Source organism: Plectrocnemia conspersa, unplaced genomic scaffold (assembly GCF_051122295.1).
Source record: "Plectrocnemia conspersa isolate PC_06_02 unplaced genomic scaffold, ASM5112229v1 ptg000012l, whole genome shotgun sequence".
Classification (NCBI taxonomy): Eukaryota; Metazoa; Arthropoda; class Insecta; order Trichoptera; family Polycentropodidae; genus Plectrocnemia; species Plectrocnemia conspersa.
In genome coordinates, this window is record NW_028277176.1 from 13077612 (window position 1) to 13098982 (window position 21371).

The following is a 21371-nucleotide window of genomic DNA, read 5'->3' on the forward strand; positions in this document are numbered from 1 at the left end:
TAATTTGTGTACGAGCCGACAGTCATTATCGTCATCTTGACAATAATTATAATTGCCGCGGTTGAGAGCCAATCGTCAACGCTGTTTGCAGATTGTTAACTTTGCGTTCAACAATTGAACTGCACTCGAAAATACATCCTGTCAAGATTGCAACAACAAAAATTATAAGTGCGTTATTTCTCACGTCCAATGCTATATGTATAGGCTGAATAAAAAGAAGTTTAAGTTCTTAAATTATTATAATTTTAAATATTTTTAGTACTTTTTTTACAACAGCTGCCGTGCCCATTATAATACCATCCCACATAAATTGTTTCAGCTCCTCATATATAATATATCAGGCACGTACGGCGAGATACTTTTCTTTTCGTTCGCTCGCGTGTTAAGTGACGAGAGTGAGCGAGAGATAAGGGCGTGCGGAACACACGCACTTATCTCTCCCTCACTCTCGTCTATTAGCACGCGAGCGGGCAAAAGGGAAATTATCTCACCGTACGCGCCTGATATATATATCGCCGAAAACATATTTGTATTTTTCAAGCTTCTTGAAAAGCTGGAAGGCTTGTATAAAGAAACAGAGACATTATTTTAGGGGGCAGGTGGGAGCATTTACCTCCCCCCCCCCTCCTCGTATTTGGCCAGAAAAATGCATGTCATTTAATTAAATACTATGAATCATAATGAAATCGAAATATTAAAAAAATACCAATAACTTGCCAATTTGTCCCCCCCCCCCTCCTAGAAAAATATGAAAAAATTCTCTGGTTATCCCTAATAAAAATCTAAAATAGTCTCGAATCTATCACCGAAAATAGTTTTTTTAATATGTCATTTTAGTGAAATCATATCAGCCAGCAAGTGTATTCAAATCGAATTTTGGTCAATAGAAGAGCGCAAAAACAATTACTCAGTAACGAGCGTTCCCACTGTGACGGCGACGGCACGATTTTATTACTTTTGACGAGGATTTTTGACTTCTGAGAAGGGTTAATTCTTTTTTGCGCTCTCCTATTGGTTAAAATTTGGTTTAGTTGTGCTTCATTCGATTCTCGTTTACTGTAAGTCTTAATATTGTTATGAAAAGTCTTATTATGAACGCTAGATAACTGAACTTTTCCACTGCGATGGCGACGGCACGATTTTATTGCTTTTGACGTGGATTCTAAATTCAAATTTTCTCTTTTCAAAGAATCTCAAATTTGACAGAAAAATTTAATGAAAAATACTATATATCCTAATGAAATCAAAATATTAAAATTACGATCACTGACTGTCCAATTCCAAAAAAGCTGATATGACGTCCTTGTAAGTAGAGCGTTATCGAATACTAAAGTCGTGGCCACTATAGGCAAGAATAAAAGACGCAATCTCACCTCTATAACAACCGCAACAGAAAATCGTCGAGCGCCACCGGATTATTTACACACCCCTTGGCGTCTTTTTAAAATGCGTCATTAAGAGCATGCTACATCAATAAAACAATGAATTGTATCCTAACGCTCTTAGAAAAATTGCATTAGAATATAAATTCGGATAACATCCGTACATGCTCTTGTAGAGATATCTCTAAAACATGTGAGTACTGCGCTTCGTTGTGATTCCAGACAATGGATTCATATTTGAAGACACTACGAGCTAACGTATCGTACAGAACGCAAAGTGGCAAGCAGCTTATGCTGGACGTATTTTATTAATATTCTATCTGTACTTAGGTTAATTTATATATACATACATACATGTATACATATAAATTATTTTGTATTTGGAAAGAAAAGCACAGAATTCGAATCCGTTTCGCTTATGTCGATAATGAAAAATGTATTAATAGTTTCGGTCGGTCTTTAACAACCATGAAATTATAACTCGATACTAATAACTTCAATTAATTAAGTATCATTACTTTTTCCTATTAAATTGTTAAACAGTATTAAATATCCAGTTAAATTGAGTTTGCTAATAAATATATCTCTCTCAAATAATACTATTTTTAAAATCACCTTCCCGGAACACATTTTTGAATAAGATAAATATTATCATAAATACTTCTCTTTATTAGACATAAGGTCATAAATACGTAGAATACATAAACATAAATATTTAGGTATATGAATAAAATAACAACACTAGCATTCCGCTCCTCGGAGACCGCCAAATTGAAAATTTAAAGTTTTGAAACTTTTATTATGCCATTTCACTCTTGTTTGTTTAAGTACACATTGCAAAACTTGCCAATGTAACTCTGTGGGCGTATTTTATTTTGTCGACGAGTTACATATTATATTAAATTTAATAATATATTCACCATTAAAAAATCAACGGAGACTTTGAACATAACTGTTAATTTATCGAAGTTATAAATTAACAGTTATGTTAAGCGACAATATTCCGTGTTATTTATTTTCCTGTAATATTTTTATTTATAGTAAATACCAACTGTCTCATATATCTTCGCTTGGCGACAACATGGAACGCTTAATTTATTCATAAATTTAAATTAAATTGTATAAAAATGCACATTGTATTACACTGACACATTCGCGATCATAAACTCGCGTTACTCGCTCGTAAGAAGGCAACCATTTAACGCCAACATTGCGCACAGGCAGAGCAGGCACCCGCTTGTGACTCCCAAATTAATTTGAGCCTTATGGGACCGCGGGAGGAAGGCGTGGACTCAAGGACCTTCCACTCCCAAATTAAAATAGTGGGAATAGTCTCCTTTAAACACGAAAATAATTTCTCAGTTTTAACTTAAGTCATCAGTGTTTTGGAATTTAGAATTAAAGTTGATTAAATCGAAAAACGACGTTATTTTGCCATTAATAAAAACTTTTGCTATATATAACTGTAAAAGTAAAATAAAAAGTAGTTTATAACGTCAAAATGGTTACTTTGTCATACATATTAAACTACTACAGTATCCACATTAAAATAGGAAATAACTTTAAATACTAGGGCGTAAAAACAGTATTGTCTGTGGCAGCTAAAGGTCTAGCATGACGCTGCAACCATAACCATATTTTATAACATTTTTTAAGCACGTCCACTCTATTCCATTTTAAAAATTATTGCGGACATACAGACAGTAGAGGCTTATTGCTGTAACGTATAAACACATACATCTAATCCACGCTGGTATTATAAAAGCAGCCTCAGAAAGAAAATGTTTTTTGAATGATCTTGAACTTGAACAGAAAAATATTACAAAACATGTTTCATTGGTCATTTCACGACAGTATATAGAAGTGAAGTCTAACTAAGTAAGGGGTGTATTTTGTAATGGGTCGAAACTCCTGAGATTTATACAACTACTGAACGACGGCTGTCCGAATCTGGTAAAGGTACATACATATATTATATAATAGAGTGCTTTTTTAAAAATTTACAAACATATATAAATACTCACTTTTACTAAATCACCACACAACTAAACTAAAACTAGTTGCATAAATGCTTTTAATATAATAACAAAAAATATGCTTTGCAAGTATTATATACAATTACAAGAAGGTTAACCAACAGTTATCATCATTTTAACTATTGCTCAAAACCGTTTTGCATAATAGACAGATAATGTCAGTCAGTTTAAAAGGAATTGATAATGCAACAAAAGTAAACATTAAATGTTGACATGTTGTAAATTATTTTAAAACAAAGTAACCATTGTTTTTATATATAGGTTAACCTCTAATACGAGTTCTAAATGCAAAAAATAATCAATAAGTACTTAATCGTTATCAATAGAATCACATGTTTGCCTTATCTCTAATTTTAATAAAAAAATAACTTGTGTTTTCCACATGATTATGTTTATGAATATATAAACTAACTGAAAATGCACTCACCTGATAATGCACGAGCATGTATTGTAGTCTTCGATATATACAGCTGATATGAAATCGGAAAACGTGACTGAAATACAATACGTATTAATCAAAATGAAACATTCATCAAGTGTTAGTAGTGCGAATTTTACCTTATCGACGTACTGTATATAAACATTGGTGATATTTAATTAATGACTAAAAATTTAACATTGTACAGGTGGTCAATGTAAATTCATAAACAAAGACAACCTTAAATATATTTAAAATAACACAATGACCTAGAACTATTTATTTTTAGAGATTAACAGAAACAGTTTCAATGACAATGTTGATAATATTACGTGTATTTTATTTAATATTATTTATTACTAATGGCTTTATGGGAGAAAAAAATCTTTATAAACTGCCTTGTTTTCATATCTTGTTTTAGTAGATTGAATGATTCAGATTAACATCAAATGTGAAACATGTCTCTGAATCTACTAATGGAATTGATAGTCATAATTACATTTGATTCGATAAGCAAAATTATTTTGTACAAATTTATGAGTGTCAGTTAGTCTCAGAGTGGATAAAAAAATTGCTTATAAAATATAAAACATAAATTTTAATAAGCATACTTATTGTGTGAGTGATAATATATATGGTATAATGAATTCATTAAGGCAACACGATAGACAAGTGGTCAGTGACTAATATCTATGATTATTACATAATTATAATTCCAATCAATGATCACAGATTTTGTTTTCCTAGGTTTTTCTAATCTCACAGATGAATTAGCAGTGACATCTATTGATTGTAAGCTGTAAATAGTTTATAATTAATAAAATATGTCACTAGTTTACAGACTGCATTCAGACTGGTTGTAGATGTTGATTATGTTTACCCCGTTGTAATACATTGGGCTATTGCCTGTCATTTTACAATGGAAGATTTACACTAAATTATAAAAAAACTTATTAGTATCGTTAAATAGTTGAAATTAAAGTATAACGTATTAAATTTGAAAAACACTTAACATTGTAATTTAGGTAAATAATTTTGATGATAGATAGGAACATATATTAAAAGATACTATTATAATATGCAAATACAACACCAGAATGAAAGAAGGTATTAAAACATTACCTATGTATTTACACGCTTATAATGAATTGTATTAATTAAATATAATATCAAGGTATTATATAATACATAAATGTAATAATAATTAGCTTGTAGAGATATTCGAGTATGACCTTTAATACTTGATTAATAAATATGCAATGCTAATTATTGATCATATGGCAGAGCTATTTAGGTTCTAGGAAATTAGCACAGATGAATGGAAATTTAAAAGAAAACTGTTTAACAATCACCTAAGATTGTATGAAACAATTTCTGGTTCGAATCTGAGTTTTATATAATATACAATACATAGTTTTGATAAATATAATTAAGAAGACATAAATAAAAAATGTAAGTTTATTTATTTCTTAAGCAAAACATTTATTTTTTAAATTAAATTTATTGGACGGACATTAAAAATGACTAGATTATAATTATCTCTATATAATTGACGAATATAAAAATTAAAATGTCTGTATTACGGCATGTTGACTTCCTGGTGTATTATCGTAATTCATTTCTTGAAAACTTTTCGTTATCAAACTAATTGTTACATCTACATGACCGCACGATATGGTCCTAAGTACTGAAAATATATATATAAAAATATATAAAAAATTATTAATTATTATTATTTAAAAATATATGTAGTATAAAAAGTTTTACAAACAATATGTATCATTCCCTTCAGCGAGCGAATTCGGATCCAACAATTCCGGGTTCTTCCCTGTGAGCCATGACATGAAAGATGCAAGTAGTGTCACAGGTCTCGGTGAAAATAACGGAATCCGTATATGACGTTCGCCATGCGTTGTAGGAAAATGTGCTCTGCCGTAACCGAGAAGTACTTCAGCTCCCCAAGAGTTGAATCCATACATTGAAATGACGATTTGAGGCCCTGAAATCAAAACGCACATGGTTAAAAAAAGCATTCTATTCATACTTGATAGTTAAAGGAAATTTGAATTGTTTTCAAGTAATTGATAAATTCAACTAAATTCATCACATTTTTTTCTGCAATTAGAGGATTCCAAAAAATTAATAAAAACACTTATCCAAGGTGTCAAAAATAGCAATACTGTTTCTGTAAAACAAATATTATTATTGTAAAATTTACTGCTGTAACATGAGACGTTTGTTTGTAAAAAGACATCTGTTTTTTTAATAAATGGCAACATATAATAAATTTATTTATTAATTGTAAACCATACATTACAACATGAGAGGCATTAGCCCAATACAATAACCAAAACATTAAAAATTGTATGAAGCCTCACTTTTTAAATATTCCTTTAAACATATACCTTTACAATAAAATAGTTAAAATAAATAATGTAAGCTTTATAAACGTACTTTTTTATATTTTTTAAATTAAAATCAGCAGTTAGTAAAAACCGATATAAATAAATTTGACTCAATTCAATACCAATATTATAAATTTTTCTCTTAATATTTTTTAATTTTCCTCAGTATATAATCGTCTATTTAACTAATTGTATTCAAAAAAATTAAAGTAGTAATTAATCGCAGCTAATAAATGGTTTATCCAGATTAAGAATTTTCTTCGCTTCAAATAACCAAAACACTATAATTGAGTAAATAAATAAATTTCAGTATAAAAGCTATTCATTACTATTATCTTTAGTACAAAGACGTGAGTATAAAGATAGCAGCTATCTTTATACTCACGAATGGTCATATTTACAAAATAAAATATATTTGCTCAAAATCCGCAAATTTGGAAACAAAATAAACAAATTCTGTAAAACAGAAAAAGTCTTGACATGCAAAAAGAAAAATCGCAATCAGGCCATTCAAAATATCATTCAACAATTTTTTGCTAAATTAACAATTAATACAGGCCGCTGAAATCACAAAGTTTTATGCATGAATGGCTGCCATTTTTTATTAACTCCCTCGTAAAATTGCTATAACGTTTAAATTACCGTTTTTTTGCGATGTACGCAAAAAAAGTCAACAAATATATTATGGAAATATATTATTTTTTTTATATTTCTTATTTATATCTATTTTTGACAGTTTCATGATCGAGATATATCTTATCATGTCATTCAATTCTCTAATAATTTAATAAAACTACGACATGTTCGACAGACAGAAATTTGAATGATTAATATAAGAAGCAAATGCAAATAAATACATACATATAATATTTATTGTATTCTATACTCACTATATAAAATTTTCTGATATAAACGTCGCTAATGTGTTATAAACAAATGACGCAAATGTGAGTCAACGGCTCTTAACGACAGTTGTACTGATGACGCATAAGTGCATCAGCAGCCTGTAATGTTTTACAGAATGTTTCGTTTTTATCTGTTTCAGATAAAAATGTAAAGAAATTATAAACCTTTTTCATTGCAGTATATTATAATATTTTTATTTATGAGTATTAAAAAAGTGCCTTCAAATATAGTTTTATTAACACTTATGCCCGATGTAATAGAACTACAATGAGAAAACCAATAATGTCTCCTAGGAATTAACGATTTACAGCAGAAAAAAAATTATTTTGATATTTGCTTCTCAACTTGGTAATGAAAAATTACCTGAAGAATTTTGTAAGGAGATAATCAATCTGCAATACAATACCAAATTATGAAATAATTTCAAAATGTTGATTTAATTTATTTTTATAATATAATACAATAACTCGAACCTTTTGAAGAATTATATGTTTATCAGTGGATGAGTTTTAATAATGATTTGAATAGAGAAGAAGCTGTATTTTAAACAGATTAAATAAAAAATTGTCATTTTTTCAATTTAGCAATTTAAAACGTTTTTAGGAGATCTTACACATTAGCGTTTTATTAATCACCCTAAAATGAATCACAAAGATATTGTTTAACATTTAGAAACCGGAAATAGAAATCGCCAGACTTTCGAAAATGGAAACAGACTTTTATACGCAATTCACCAGACGTGCAGGACAGCTTCCTTTCAAACAATATAATTTTATAGATCACCTAGCGTAATTTCATTGTCAAGATTCCTATGAAACAATGACCACTATCCTCATTCAAGCGCAAGATTAAGGATTGTTGCATATCTGAGCAGCAGATAAAACTTATTTGAAGTACTCCATAAATATTCATATAGTCGAACAGGTGCAGTTTTTTCCTGTCCATATGAAGGCGTGAACTTTCTTAGAGCAAATTAACCAAATAAACCCGTTCACCATTAGCTAAAACTTCAATAATATAAAAGGGCTATGTAACGCAGAGACGTCATTTGCAGAGGGCAATTGAATTTGGCTAGAAAAAAATAATCATTTAATTAAATACTATGAATCCTAATGAAACAGAAATATTAAAAAAGCTGAAATGACATCTCTGATTCTAAATCATAAATTATCGGGAACTCTTCAATTAAAACGTCGCCCATGAGAACACCTAATTTATATCAATATATAAATTAAATTGTCAAGTGTCTCACTGGTTGACAGTCATGCTAACTCAGTACTAAAACTAGAAACGTTCAGAGTTCAACTAATTCTGAAAAGATTCTGATATATTGAATATAGTTATGTTAGTAACACTCTTTTGAAATCTAAAAATAACTTTTTTCAGTATATATGAACAGTTTAAAAAATTTGGAAGGCTTGTAGGGCTTTGAATTAAGCCAAAATTTTCGGATGGTAACCCTAGATTACATATGTAGATGGCAACCCTAAAATGAAAAACAACTGACATCCATAGACCGTGCTGCTCTTATAGGTTATGTCCACCGGTAGGTCGAATGCGAGGGGGCGTCGCCCCTCGGAATGCGCAACATGTGATATGGCGCGCGAACGCCCCGCCAACTTGTCCCAGGTCTCTCCGGCCACGCAAGAGTAACGCAGCTGAGCTTCGCCCCCCAAATTGTGAGCCTCCAATACAGTTCCTGAGAACGAAGCTACAAACTCGCTTTCGTCCGGAACGTCCATCGTTGGCCGGCCCGACCGAAACAAAACATTGCAGCTGTCAGACGCCGCAATGCTACCGAGTGAAGCTCATTTTCGGAGTGTCAATAGAAAATGCGCGAATATATTAGCTCCGTCAATAGGCAAATTTATTTAAAACCTATTTATATATATATTTTAATTTATAATAATAAACTCAAAATAAAAATAAAAAAACATTCAATACACATAATATTAAGTATACCAAATTTTGAAAATATCAAAAGTGGACACTAAAAATAAAATATTTTTCGAATATTTTTTTTAAGATGGCAAAAATTTAGAGAAGAACAAGGATGACGTCTTGTCACTTTAATATTATGATATATAATAAAAAAAATGTAATTCTGCTATGCATCTACGTAACGTTTTAATAAATATGCACTACGTAACGTTTTGATAAATATATTAGTGTCCGAATCTTGCTCATCTAACCCGTCTTGAGCCTTAGCTACCGTATTAAGAATGTTTTATTTGCTCGATTACAAATAATATTGTTTACTGAACTTTTTCTCAATTATTTAATTTTATTTTTTTCGTATACCTCAAACAAGTTGGTTACTCATTACCATTAATATTTAAATCGATTTGCTTTGTCATTTCGACGAGATGGCGAATTAAAACATATTCAGATTCAAGCTCTTATTTAAAAAAAACTTCTTTCATGCATCATTTATTGAAGATATAATTGAATTTCATGTAGCAGCGATATTTTAACAGCTTTATAAATATTGAATTCCTTTCAGATTCAATGATTTTTTTTCTATTTTTCTAAACTATTATCAGCTAAAATTTATTTTTTATTAATTTTAAGATATAATTCCGCTTTAATAAAATATGGCTATACCAATATCATACATAAGGAATATCGCATTGCATTAATTGTAATCTTATGTTCTCAAATAATTCGACGAAACCTTTATTATTAATAAAAAAAAACACCTGTTAGCATTTCATCCTGTATTGGTAGTGAAGACACCGATTTCTTTAAGCAATAATTTAAAGGAATAATTAAAGCAATAATGTAAAGGAATAATTTAAATATAAATGAATTATCAAATATCTTTTCGAACAGAATTGCTAAATGCAAAGTATTATACCGAATGGGATAAGTTTAAGTAAATAGATTTTGATTTTGTAGATTTTGGCGAAACTTCTTTAACACAGCAATTTTTTTTGTCTTTTCTTTTCGGCTTCTACAGTTTCACGGTACGTTAAAGCTATTTGATTTTACATTGAAACTCAATTAATCGACAGATTATTAGCATTTCGTTTATTTGCCTTTCAAATTATGCCTAGGATTATGCCTAAGATTGTCGAACTAGTTATTTATGATAAAAAATGCATCTGACGTGCGAAAAGGATATTGATTGATTCTGTACAAAATGAAGATAATTGTGTAGTGACTCTTATGCATCAGACACAAATTTTAGATCCCGCCTTGATCGTTGATCCTGGTGTTGAAAATATCCTTGAAAGTCCTATGGTAAATTATTATAAATGACAATATTTAGAATAACTTTCGTAAAATATTTACAAATTTATGTGATATGCATAAGAAAATAGAAACTACAATTTAGAAGTTAAAAAATAATTCAACATTAAAAATTGCCACGAACACAAATAAATTAATATAATAAAAAAAGACACATAATACTTATTAAATAATATTTTCGTACTAGAAATAAAAACAATAAATAAAAACGATATAAACACATTTAATAAGATTTGAGAAAATAACAAAAATCAGTCAAAGTCGTTTGATTTTTTACGACTCTGCGATTCCAACTATACATCTCTTATATGTATAAATAATATTCACATAATATTAATAATAATAAATAAATGGAAAAACAGCAATTTTAAATATATTGTTGCGAATGCTAGATAAATAATAAAAAATAATATTAACTGCTTCCTAAGCGCGTATTTTTTCGTGGAAAACGATTTTTTTCTTATTAATTTTTAATACATAATCAAAATAGATCTATTTTTCTAATGATTTAATATTTTTATTGTAAAAAAACACTAAAATAATTTATTGTAAAAAATATACTATCTAATGTGTCTAATGTGAAAATGTAATTTTTATTGTTTATATTATATTATTTAAAGATAATACATTTTATTAGGAAGCCACTTTTAGGGACAGAAAACCTTAATTATTTTTCACTATATGTGATACATATACCAGCATATAATAAAAATATAAGTAGAATAAATATAATATTTTTTCTAAGATATACTCGTATATAATAAATGTATTGCTTGTATAGAATAAAATTTTTATTATTTGTAATATCATTTAAATTATATTGAAAAAAATATAAAATTATATTCAACAAAAACGTTTCATCATACAAGTTAAAAAAAGTTAATTTAATAATTCAACATTAGAGAAACGTCAAATGATCAGAGTACATCTCTTATAAATCAGTCAGTGCATATATTTTTTGACAAAAAATTATGATAAATACGTATAAAATACACGAGAATATCTTATTACGCAAAATATACCACCGCATAGTCCGCTTGATACTTTTCTGCTTAATGAACGGGGAGGAGTAGGATTTTAGATTAGGAAATAACAAAAACGTGAAAAGGGCGTAAATATGTATTTTTGTTGTTAGCGACGTTAACGTGCAAACAGTAACCCCTAGAGCAAGTTGAGCTTCGAATGCTCGCTTTTATCGCTTGCGGCCACACTCGCCGATCGAAAACCGTCGGACGGCGAGCGCGTCGCGGCGCCGGTCGAATCGGTCGACGCGGTTATTTTTTCGCGTTCGGCGCTCGTTTTGGCGCGCCGAGTCGGCCCTCACCTTCGTCTCGGAAGACTCCGGATCGCGCCTTCGCCCCTCCGAGCGTCGCCCGAGTGACACCCCGCCGATCGACCCGAAGCGCCTAACGATTTTTCGCCCCCGAGCGACACGCATGGCCCGAGGGGCGCGGGGGCGCTCTCCGAAGAGCCCCGCGAGGGGGCACGCGCCGTCCGGAGGCGGGGTGTAGCCGCGACCCGCCTCTGAAGCGCGAGCGCCATGTCCGGGGCTCCGCCGAGAGGGGCGCCACCGCCGACGGGGCCTCCGCTGCCGGCGGCGGCCCAAGCGCCCCAAGTCTGGAACCACCTGCAGGTGAACCATTTTTTTTATAACTTGTTAATAAAACAAATCCAATTTAATCATCCCTTCTATTTTACTTACCTTATATTCGAGCATATGGTGTTTCTTACAAATATTGACGATGCGATATATAATTTTGGTTATATTTAAATCTTGCAATTTCATGAAATGCACAAAAGTGACCCATGCATTGACTAAATTATTCTAATTAAATATATTTTCGTTGACATTCACGATAATTGTTCTTTCTTAATCACTTGGAGAGTTGTTTATTAAATACTTCGTTATATTCTAAAAATTCGAAAATATTCAAATACTTTACTAACATGGACGAAAAGGCATAAAAATGTAGTTTATATGACAAATTGGTCCATAGCATATTAATACGGATTGCTTGCAGAAAAAAAATAATAGCGACCAAGCCTGGATGAGTAAACAAAGAAGCACAAAAATCATGATGGTTAGTGTCACAAATCCAAATAAAAAAAATGAGAAATATCGACATATCAAACAAATACACTGCCATCCAGCAATTTTTTTTAATTAAGACTATCAGGTAATCTGATAGGTTACCCCAATGCGTCACAATAGTCAAAAAATATAACATAATGAAATGAACCGGACCAGCTCCCCATTACTGACATTAAATAGATCAACGTTCAATGCCAGTATATTAAGAAGCCGGATAACAACAGCCATAGGCACGTCGGCTAGTGTGATTGTTCCGACTAATGGACATTAAAGATCACGTGATTGTGCATCTCTTAAGACGTTCCGGAACCCAACACTGAAATTCCTCGGGAATAATTTGATTATAAACGGTACCCTTCAATAGTTTGAAGAAATAAAAGGTAATCCACCTTCAGTTTCTGAACTTTTTTTAAAAAAAAATTTAGGATATCTGGATTTTTTTATTAATCAAACATTTGTTGTATTTCATTAATTATAAAAAAATACTATCAATTAAATAGCCACCTCTGGTCCTTTTGCAGTAGCTGATGATTTCGATGGCTTTTTCCTACATTTGGGACAGTATCCCGCTTATAACTTGGTGGATGTTGGTTTTTAGGTGCTCCAACTTTTGGGTTTGCCGGCGTAGACATGACTTAGCGTAACCCCACAGTCTTCATCGTTTTTAAAAAAGTAAGGCCCAATGACGCCGCCTGACCACAATGTGCACTTTTTGTGCATATAATGATCTCTCGTGAGTCACATGAGAATTTTCCTCGCCCCATATGCGGCAATTTTGCTTAATAACATACCCAGAGAGTTGGAAATGTGGCTTATCAGAGAAAAAGATTTTCTTTGAAAAATCAGCATCAACTTCCTGCTGCTCTAACACCCAATCTAAATAAATTCTTCGCTGTCTCTGGGCTTTAGTTGCTGTGTTATTTGAATTTTATACGAATGTATGTGCAGGTCCAGATGCAAAATGCGCCAAAGGGAGCCATAAGAAAAGCCCAAAAGCTGTGAGCACCGACAAATCGACAATTCCTGGTCTTCGACCACACTCAGAACAGCAATATTCTTGGCAGAATGAGCGACACGATGATACACAGGCCTTACCCTATCTCCATCTTTCAGTATTTTAAAATGTATTCACTATGTTGCGAATTGTTCGCTCAGGACGATGAAATTAATCATTATCTTCCCATAAATCTTGATACACAGTTCGTCCAGAATTGTTATTTCTGTAGAACAATTTTAACGTGGTCAAGTGACCCATTTCCTAAATGTGTTGTTACAAACTAACATTTGACACTAAACACGTGTGATTATTGACTGTCTAATTTACAGTGCTGCCAACATAAGAAACTCGAATCAGATCATCCTGTAATTAGCGACATACAACTCTACAAGAACTCAGCTAACCGTATCAACACTCCTAAAATATAGGTGCTAGAATACAAGAATGGATAATAAATACTCTCATATAAAGAGGAAGTATTTGGTTACTCGGAAATTCTAAATTATATACTTCATTTCATTTAACAAAGTCACTTTGAGGCTTATCTTTTAATTCACAGCGGTATTTCATTGGTCCGCTTGCGTCGAGCAAAGTTGTCATATGTTTCAACTACTTCATTGTTATTCTGACACTAGTAGCGCACGGACCTCTTCAAATTGTTATCAATATACGTACGTAAATGATAACAATTGAAATATTATTGATTTTGATAACTTTTAACTTTCACTATTTCAACCTAAAATATATATAGTAACATTTCTAATTTCTCTAAATTTGTTTAAAATGTAGAAAGCAGTAATGATAAGTATATTGAATGTATATCTGCATCTTATACTTTAGAGCACCCAAATTTGTCATCTCTTTTTCACTTATGAATAATGACGAAATGGATAAACCTCAAAGTGACTGTTAAAAGAAACGAAGCTTAGATCCAAATTCTTGAAAAATGTAAAGAGAAGCTCCACTTGCTCTCAAATGTAATTCCGATATCATTAGTGAAAGTTTTTCTAGCCGGAACGTTCTTGAGATTGTAGAAATATTCTGATGGTGAATATGATCGCAAAAGTTACATATTATGGCATTTTCCAACACTATTAGGCAGAAAGTTGACAGAAACCCATTACCACAGAGAATTTAAATCACTAGAACGAGTCAGCAACAGTTTAAATGCATCTAAACAATTTTAAATCATCAGCATACAAAAGAAAACGGGAATATGTAACTGCCGTATATATGCCATTAATAAATAACGAGAAAAGCAAAGGTTAGACCCTTGGAGAACTCCCAAAGAGGTGAAAATATTCTTTCAGATATTAGCTGCCATAAATTACGAACTGTCCACAATCGCTCAAATTCAATTTGGGAATTATCGAGTTCGATCATGTAAGAAAGAAAACAATACTTTACCTTTTAAATTACAAACTCATAATATCTGCTGAATATACTGCTAAACATAAAAGCCGTTTGTTCATGTAGCCACATATAACCTTATGAGGAGTCAGACATTGGTGGTTGGTATGCAAAATACATTGCCTTTTCGCTTAGAATGGAAGTACACTTTTTCTTATTGTTTCATAACTTTTAAAACTATAGCACATTTTTTTAACCCTTCAGGCACGTATGACGTGCACCGCACACGGATCAAAAACCACCTACAGGTACGTATGACGTGCACCGCACGCGCATCAAAAATCCCGCATATGGACAGAATAAAACAATGCCCTGTTTTATCACCTACTTATAAGAACAATAGTTTCGTTCAAATAACTTGCTTACTATAAAAAATGGATTCAAGATTTAGTTGTAAAAAAAATTTTTATTCGAAGAAATGTTCACTTTATCGCTTTTTTTTCAAAACTACGACACAAACTTGTAGTCATACACAAAGGATTTTAATTTTTGACACATTCAAGTCCCATAAATAATGATGTTTCTTAGGTATTTCAAGAAATATTTTTTTTCGGATTTTTGCACATATGTTCGTCATTGTGTTACTGAAATCTGTTCGAGTAAGAGCTTTTTTCGCGTTATAATTTGCGATCTTCTTTTACATTTGCGTGTAAGTAGTTTGCCTGATTACTTTGCGATATTTTTTACATTGTGTTTATTACGATATTTTTTTTTATTTATAAAGCCCAAGTAGACAATTTTTTAGAAAACCTCATTGAAAGAAAATAAATGAAAAAATGGTACATGAAGATTTTCCGGCGGTTACTGAATTCTTCAATTATAAATTCAATGATAAGGAAAATACCGAGAAAATAATTGAGTCCCTTTCATACATAATGCAACTTGTTGAGGGATAAATTTTAAATATGGGTCCAAAACAGAAACTCCAACACATAGTGAAAATCTACTTAGTAGACTAACAGAAAGACATTTTTTCTGAAAGTTGATTATATTTTTTTATTGAAATTAAATAATTTATTACAATTTAAATAAAAAAACTTTGACAACCACTGGGAAGGAAAATCATTGTTGCCCAGAATATCAAAAAAAATGTTTTCAAAACAAAAAAATAACATTTACCATTTAAATATGATAAATGTTGTTTTTTATTTCAAAACTAAATAAAAAAGCATTCCAGTGGTTTTCAAAGTATTAATTGATCTAAATTATGCTATAAAACTTAATATCAAATATTTATATGAATTTTACCTTTATCTCCATTAATAAAAAATATGACGTCCCTGGGACTGAAAATCTGTTTCAGGCATATGAACCTGAAGGGTTAATTAAAAACAATTGTGAGTATAATAATTGATACACATAAGAATATTCAATATGTGCAAATGAGAGTACTGCAGCCACTATGCTGTTGATTTTGAATAGATCATGTTTTAATAATTGTAAATTATTATTATGAAAATGAGATTTTACGATATCCGTCTCCTTTTTCAGGTGCCAAACTTCTATCCTCGACAGCCGCAGGCGGCGCACATGTCGTCAGACAGAGCCACGTCTCGCTCTCCTCTGACATGGCACACCCCGACGCCTCCGGAGCACCAGGGTATGAAAGGCGCTCCCAACCTGTACCGTCACACGCCGACGCCGCCCGACCTACAGAAAGCGGCGTCCAACCCTCTGTTCCGGCACACGCCGACTCCACCGGACAGAGATCCTCTGAAAGCCTACAGGCACACCCCTACCCCTCCAGACGTTCAAGCCGCCGCCAACGCTTCGTATAGACACACGCCCACCCCTCCTGACATCGCGCACGGCGTCAAAGGAGCATCTCTATATAGAAATACGCCCCCTCCGGACGGTCACAAGCAAACGGGTAATCCTCTGATGCACCTGCAGCAGATGATCCCGGACAGAACTGGCTCTAGACTGCCGGATCCTCACCGAGGTGATAAATTGTACTGTAACAATATACACATTAAACGAACGCCATGTCCAATATAATATGTAATTTCAGATAATCTTCTGATGCGCGGGGATGCTCTCAACTTTGCTCGTCTCTCCCCCGGCCTAACGGTAGGCTCGATGGACCTGTCAGTCTCCAGGTCACCCCGCAACGGCAGTCAAAATGGAGAACTCAGCATCCCAATGAGTCTCTCCGTCAGAGACGCTTCGAAGATAAACAGTTTGGACTCGACCGAAATCAGCCGAATACATCAGACTCCGGGCTATGTTCCCAAACCTGTGGATATTATAAAATCGGCGAGCCCGACTTTCAATCCGTCGAATCCGAACGCCGAAGCTCCCAAACCGACGAACAAGCGTCCTCTGAAAAAAGTCGATTCTATATTAGAAAGGCTAAACAGTGCGACAGAATCGCCCGGCCGTCGCGCTTCGTCTCCTCGATCGGTGATCGTAAGCGCTCATAGCATGGAAGATAGCAGAGGTTGTACGACACCGTTGAACTTGCCCGTTGCGCCTATCCTCGGCTCTTCGAACTCGACGACGTTCGAACCGACGAGCGCCCTTTCGCTAAAGATCGACTCATATCGACCTGCCGATTGTCCGATGGTACCGACCGTGGCCACTTCGACTTGTCCGGAGATCAGCCCCCAGCTCGCGAAGGACCGTTTGTTGCACTCTGTCATCAAAGAGAGCTCGTCCGCAAGCAGAGAAGAATCACCTGCACTCAACTGTTCCAACGAAGATTCGAACGGATCGTCCAGCGACAGCGGGAAATCCAGAAGACGGAGAAAACAGGCGAAAACCAACAGAGTAGATAGCGGCGGAAGCGACGCCGTGGACGGAATCCGTCGAGACGTCGCACCTATAAATCTCTCAGAAACTCCGGAAAATCTTACGATTTCCACGGAAGAAAAAGACAATTCGGAAAACGTCAGCAGTACGAGTGGATCGGATTTAAATCCGAAAATACCAGAGAAAACCGTTCACAATGACACTGATACAAAATTAGAAAATGCCGAAGATGCCAACGTTACGACATCTATAGCTAAAACTAGAAGAAAAACAAGTTCTGAATCAGAAACCATAGATAACATAGCCGCTATGATCGCCTCCACCGATTCGTCTAATATTGAAAATTCAAAAGATCCAGCTCAAGATCTCTCGGACACTGGAAGCTTACAGTCACAGATAGTTGCCGATCCTATTCAGACTCAATTGTTAAGTGAAGTGTTGAGCAGTCCGATTCCAGAGAGTATAGTCGAGCTTTCAGAACCGCAATTAGACGTAAAAAATGACCATTTAGCAAATTCACTAGAATCAAACGAAACCGAATCTTCGAAAGTCACTGAATCCGCCGAAGAACCTGTAGTTAAAGATAAAATCAAGTCTCCAGCGGAGTCAAGTTGTATATTTGAAGTAGAAAATGAGTTGGAGAAGATGTTCGCCGGAATCGAAGAGACCGCAGATCCTGAAAAATCTACGATAGACACAGTCGATGATCAAAAACTTACAGACGCTTCAGTGGCAACTCCGCCTCGATCTAAACCGGGAAGAAAAAAGAGAATATCTCGCAAGTCCAGCGATGCTGCATCCTCGGGCTTGTTATCGAGTGACGAAAACACACCAAAGAAAAAGAAAAAACCAGTGAAGCGAAAATCTGGCACCGGAAATAAATTCGACGCCGATTTATCACCGATTAGATGTCTGTCGAAAAAAATGAACAAGGCGAAGCCTAACAATCTGAAATTTAATCAACCCTCTACTAAAGATGCATACGATTCGGGCAGCAACGCCAGCTCTAGTAAATCGAGAGGACCTTACGTACAAATCAGAGGTCCTAGAGATTCTCCTTTGTCCGTCAACGTGATCAACACCCCCATTCAAGAAGAAGTTCTAGACAAACCTCTACAAAAAATCAAAAGTTTAAAAAATAAAGCTCCACTCCACGTTGACAGAAATTTCAAAAAATCTAAAGGTCTACATACTAGTACGTTGAGTATGAAATATGATGCTATGACCACGGACACTAGTTGGATATGTGTTTTTTGCAAAAAGGGACCTCACACAGGACCTGTGCGACGAGATACCGTCGGTTTAACGAACGGCCGAGCGCAGAACATGGGCGATCTCTTCGGACCGTATGTAATTTCTACGGGTTGCCCTGATTACTTATCGATGATGAACGATCCGAAGGACACGCTATTCAAAGGCAAGCCGAACAAACAGGGGACGTTCATGCAAAACAAGCAATCGACGAGAGGCAAAAGAATCAAACTGGACGAAGTGGAGAAGAGTAACTTTCCTAACGAAGAAATGTATTACGGAATGACGGAGGCTACTGCAGATTCGTACGAAGTGTGGCTGCACGAAGATTGCGCTGTGTGGGCGCCGGGTCTATATTTGGTCGGAGCGAAGGTCGTGGGTCTGGACGCCGCCGTCTGGAGCTGTTGCACCATGCGGTGCGATCACTGCAGCAATCTCGGCGCTACCGTGGCGTGCATCAAACACGGCTGTCAAAAAACAATGCACGTCAACTGCGCCCGCACTGATTTGTGGTCATTGAGTGAGGACAATTTTTTGGTTTATTGCAAAGAACACAAACTGCCTTGACAAAGCACCGTACGTTGACTCATCCTCAGCATTCCTAAACTAAACTAAAATGAACCATCAAAGTGATATACAAACCATAACTTATAAATATATATAACAGCTCACATTTTATTGTAGATAGATAACGTGTAGCGAGTGGACTATTGAGCTTCTGTCAAGTGAACACTGCCTGTGATTGAACTGAAAATTTAAAACATACAGTGACCAAATTTTAATAAATTATGATGTTTCAGTACACAAATGTATACATTTTTGGTATTACATTTTTATACCGCACGTACATTTTATCAGATACGTATTACCCGTGTAAACCTCGTCAGAAAAGGAAACTGAGTTTATATATTACCCAGGTTTACAAGTGCAGTATAAAAACGTTTTACCATATTTTTTATTTTATATTTGACGTGGTTATAATCCATTTTTTTAATTTCTAAGTTTTTAAATGTATTTTGTATAAAAAAGAAAAATCAAGTTTATTTAATTTATATATTCAGAGTTATATACATACATGATTATTTTATAATATTATTGAATTTATGCGGAATTTGTGAAAATAGTGGTAACTTATTGTTTGAGCTTATGCAAATCATATCCAAAGTACCATGTCGATACTTTTTTAATTATTTACGCTATAATTGCACCTATTTTTCTTCCACATATGAGACCATTTATACTTATTTACGTTCATCCTTGCCAACCGTCGATCAATTATTATAAGCGTATCGAGAGTCACTAATGTCACTTTTATTTTTCAATTGTGGATAACTGTACATTGACACCAAACGTCAAATCCAACATTTCCTGTTTAAATTACATTTTAATTTATTATTAGGCATACTTTTAAATAGTTTTCATATCTTCATTAGATGTCGCCTAATCGGCTCGTGGTAACCCAGTTTTGAACCACTCAGGCTGTTAGTTGTCCAGCAATGGCAAACACAAAGTCTTCATTTCACCCATTTTGCTGAACCAGTGGTGGTGGCTAACAGTAATTATGTGGGAAATAATCACACCACTAGTGGCTCTTCATACACTTCCAAATATAAATGTAATTATGCAACTTAATACATGTCTGTTTGACTGATACGATAAATCCTCAAAAAAAATATTTTTATTATAAACCGAAGGCCATTCAAACCCCCAAAATAATCACGTAAAAGTATAGATTAAAAAATGTTTAGATAAATTTATATGGAATAGACAGGGGATGAGCATGTGGCGATCATTTTTAAGAAAAAAAATTTTGATCGTTTTATTTTTTTAATATGTTTCATATACTGAATCGTGCATCGTTTCGCAAAAGCTCGTTAAGGCCGAATTAACACCGGCTAATTTTAGCAAATATCTTGTGTAAAGTTTAGCGATAAAATTATTTGCGTGAAATGAGTTCACGTTTTTTATCAAAAATAAAAACAAATAAATGAAAAATATAGTGAATTAGATTTTCTATATTTTTATTAAAATGTTTAGCCATCATAGAAAATATGATATTCTGATCAATGAAAAGATTCTAAAGGTTATTTTTTTAATTAACTTGAATAAATATTGCTGATATTCAGGCATGCAGAAATGTAATGCAATGTTCATACTATGCTAATTTAGGGCTTAGAAGCAAAAACGGTAATGTCCATTAATTAAATATAAAATGATTTAATCTTAATTCAAAACAAAAAAAATATAATACTCTGTAACAAAAATATTTTTGAAAAATTTGTTTAAAAATTAGTTTTGCTTTAAAGTAATGATTAAATATTTGAAGATTCTTATCGGTGTATACTTTTTCTTGTGTGGCATTATTTTTTTCAATATATCATTTCTTAATAACATTTTTGTGTATAAAAACTATTTACAATAAAATGGTCATTATTGAATTTACTTTTAATCTCCACATGAAACATAAGTGA

General features: G+C 33.3%; 2 protein-coding genes across 2 annotated transcripts; one reads left to right on the plus strand and one right to left on the minus strand.

The window, feature by feature from the left end:
• Positions 1 to 5280: 5280 nt before the first annotated feature.
• Positions 5281 to 8949, minus strand: LOC148228259 (B9 domain-containing protein 1-like). Its single transcript, XM_088199454.1, has 3 exons — positions 8655 to 8949; positions 5608 to 5835; positions 5281 to 5523 (listed from the first exon to the last, which is right to left on the minus strand). Exons 1-3 carry the CDS (start codon positions 8887 to 8889, stop codon positions 5402 to 5404), a joined length of 585 nt encoding a protein of 194 aa, XP_088055580.1. The 5' UTR covers positions 8890 to 8949; the 3' UTR covers positions 5281 to 5401.
• Positions 8950 to 11608: 2659 nt separating this feature from the next.
• Positions 11609 to 21164, plus strand: LOC148228260 (uncharacterized). The gene is made up of 3 exons (XM_088199235.1): positions 11609 to 12032; positions 16390 to 16840; positions 16910 to 21164. The coding sequence occupies exons 1-3, from the start codon at positions 11940 to 11942 to the stop codon at positions 19465 to 19467; spliced, it is 3102 nt and encodes a 1033-aa protein (XP_088055361.1). The 5' UTR covers positions 11609 to 11939; the 3' UTR covers positions 19468 to 21164.
• Positions 21165 to 21371: the final 207 nt, after the last annotated feature.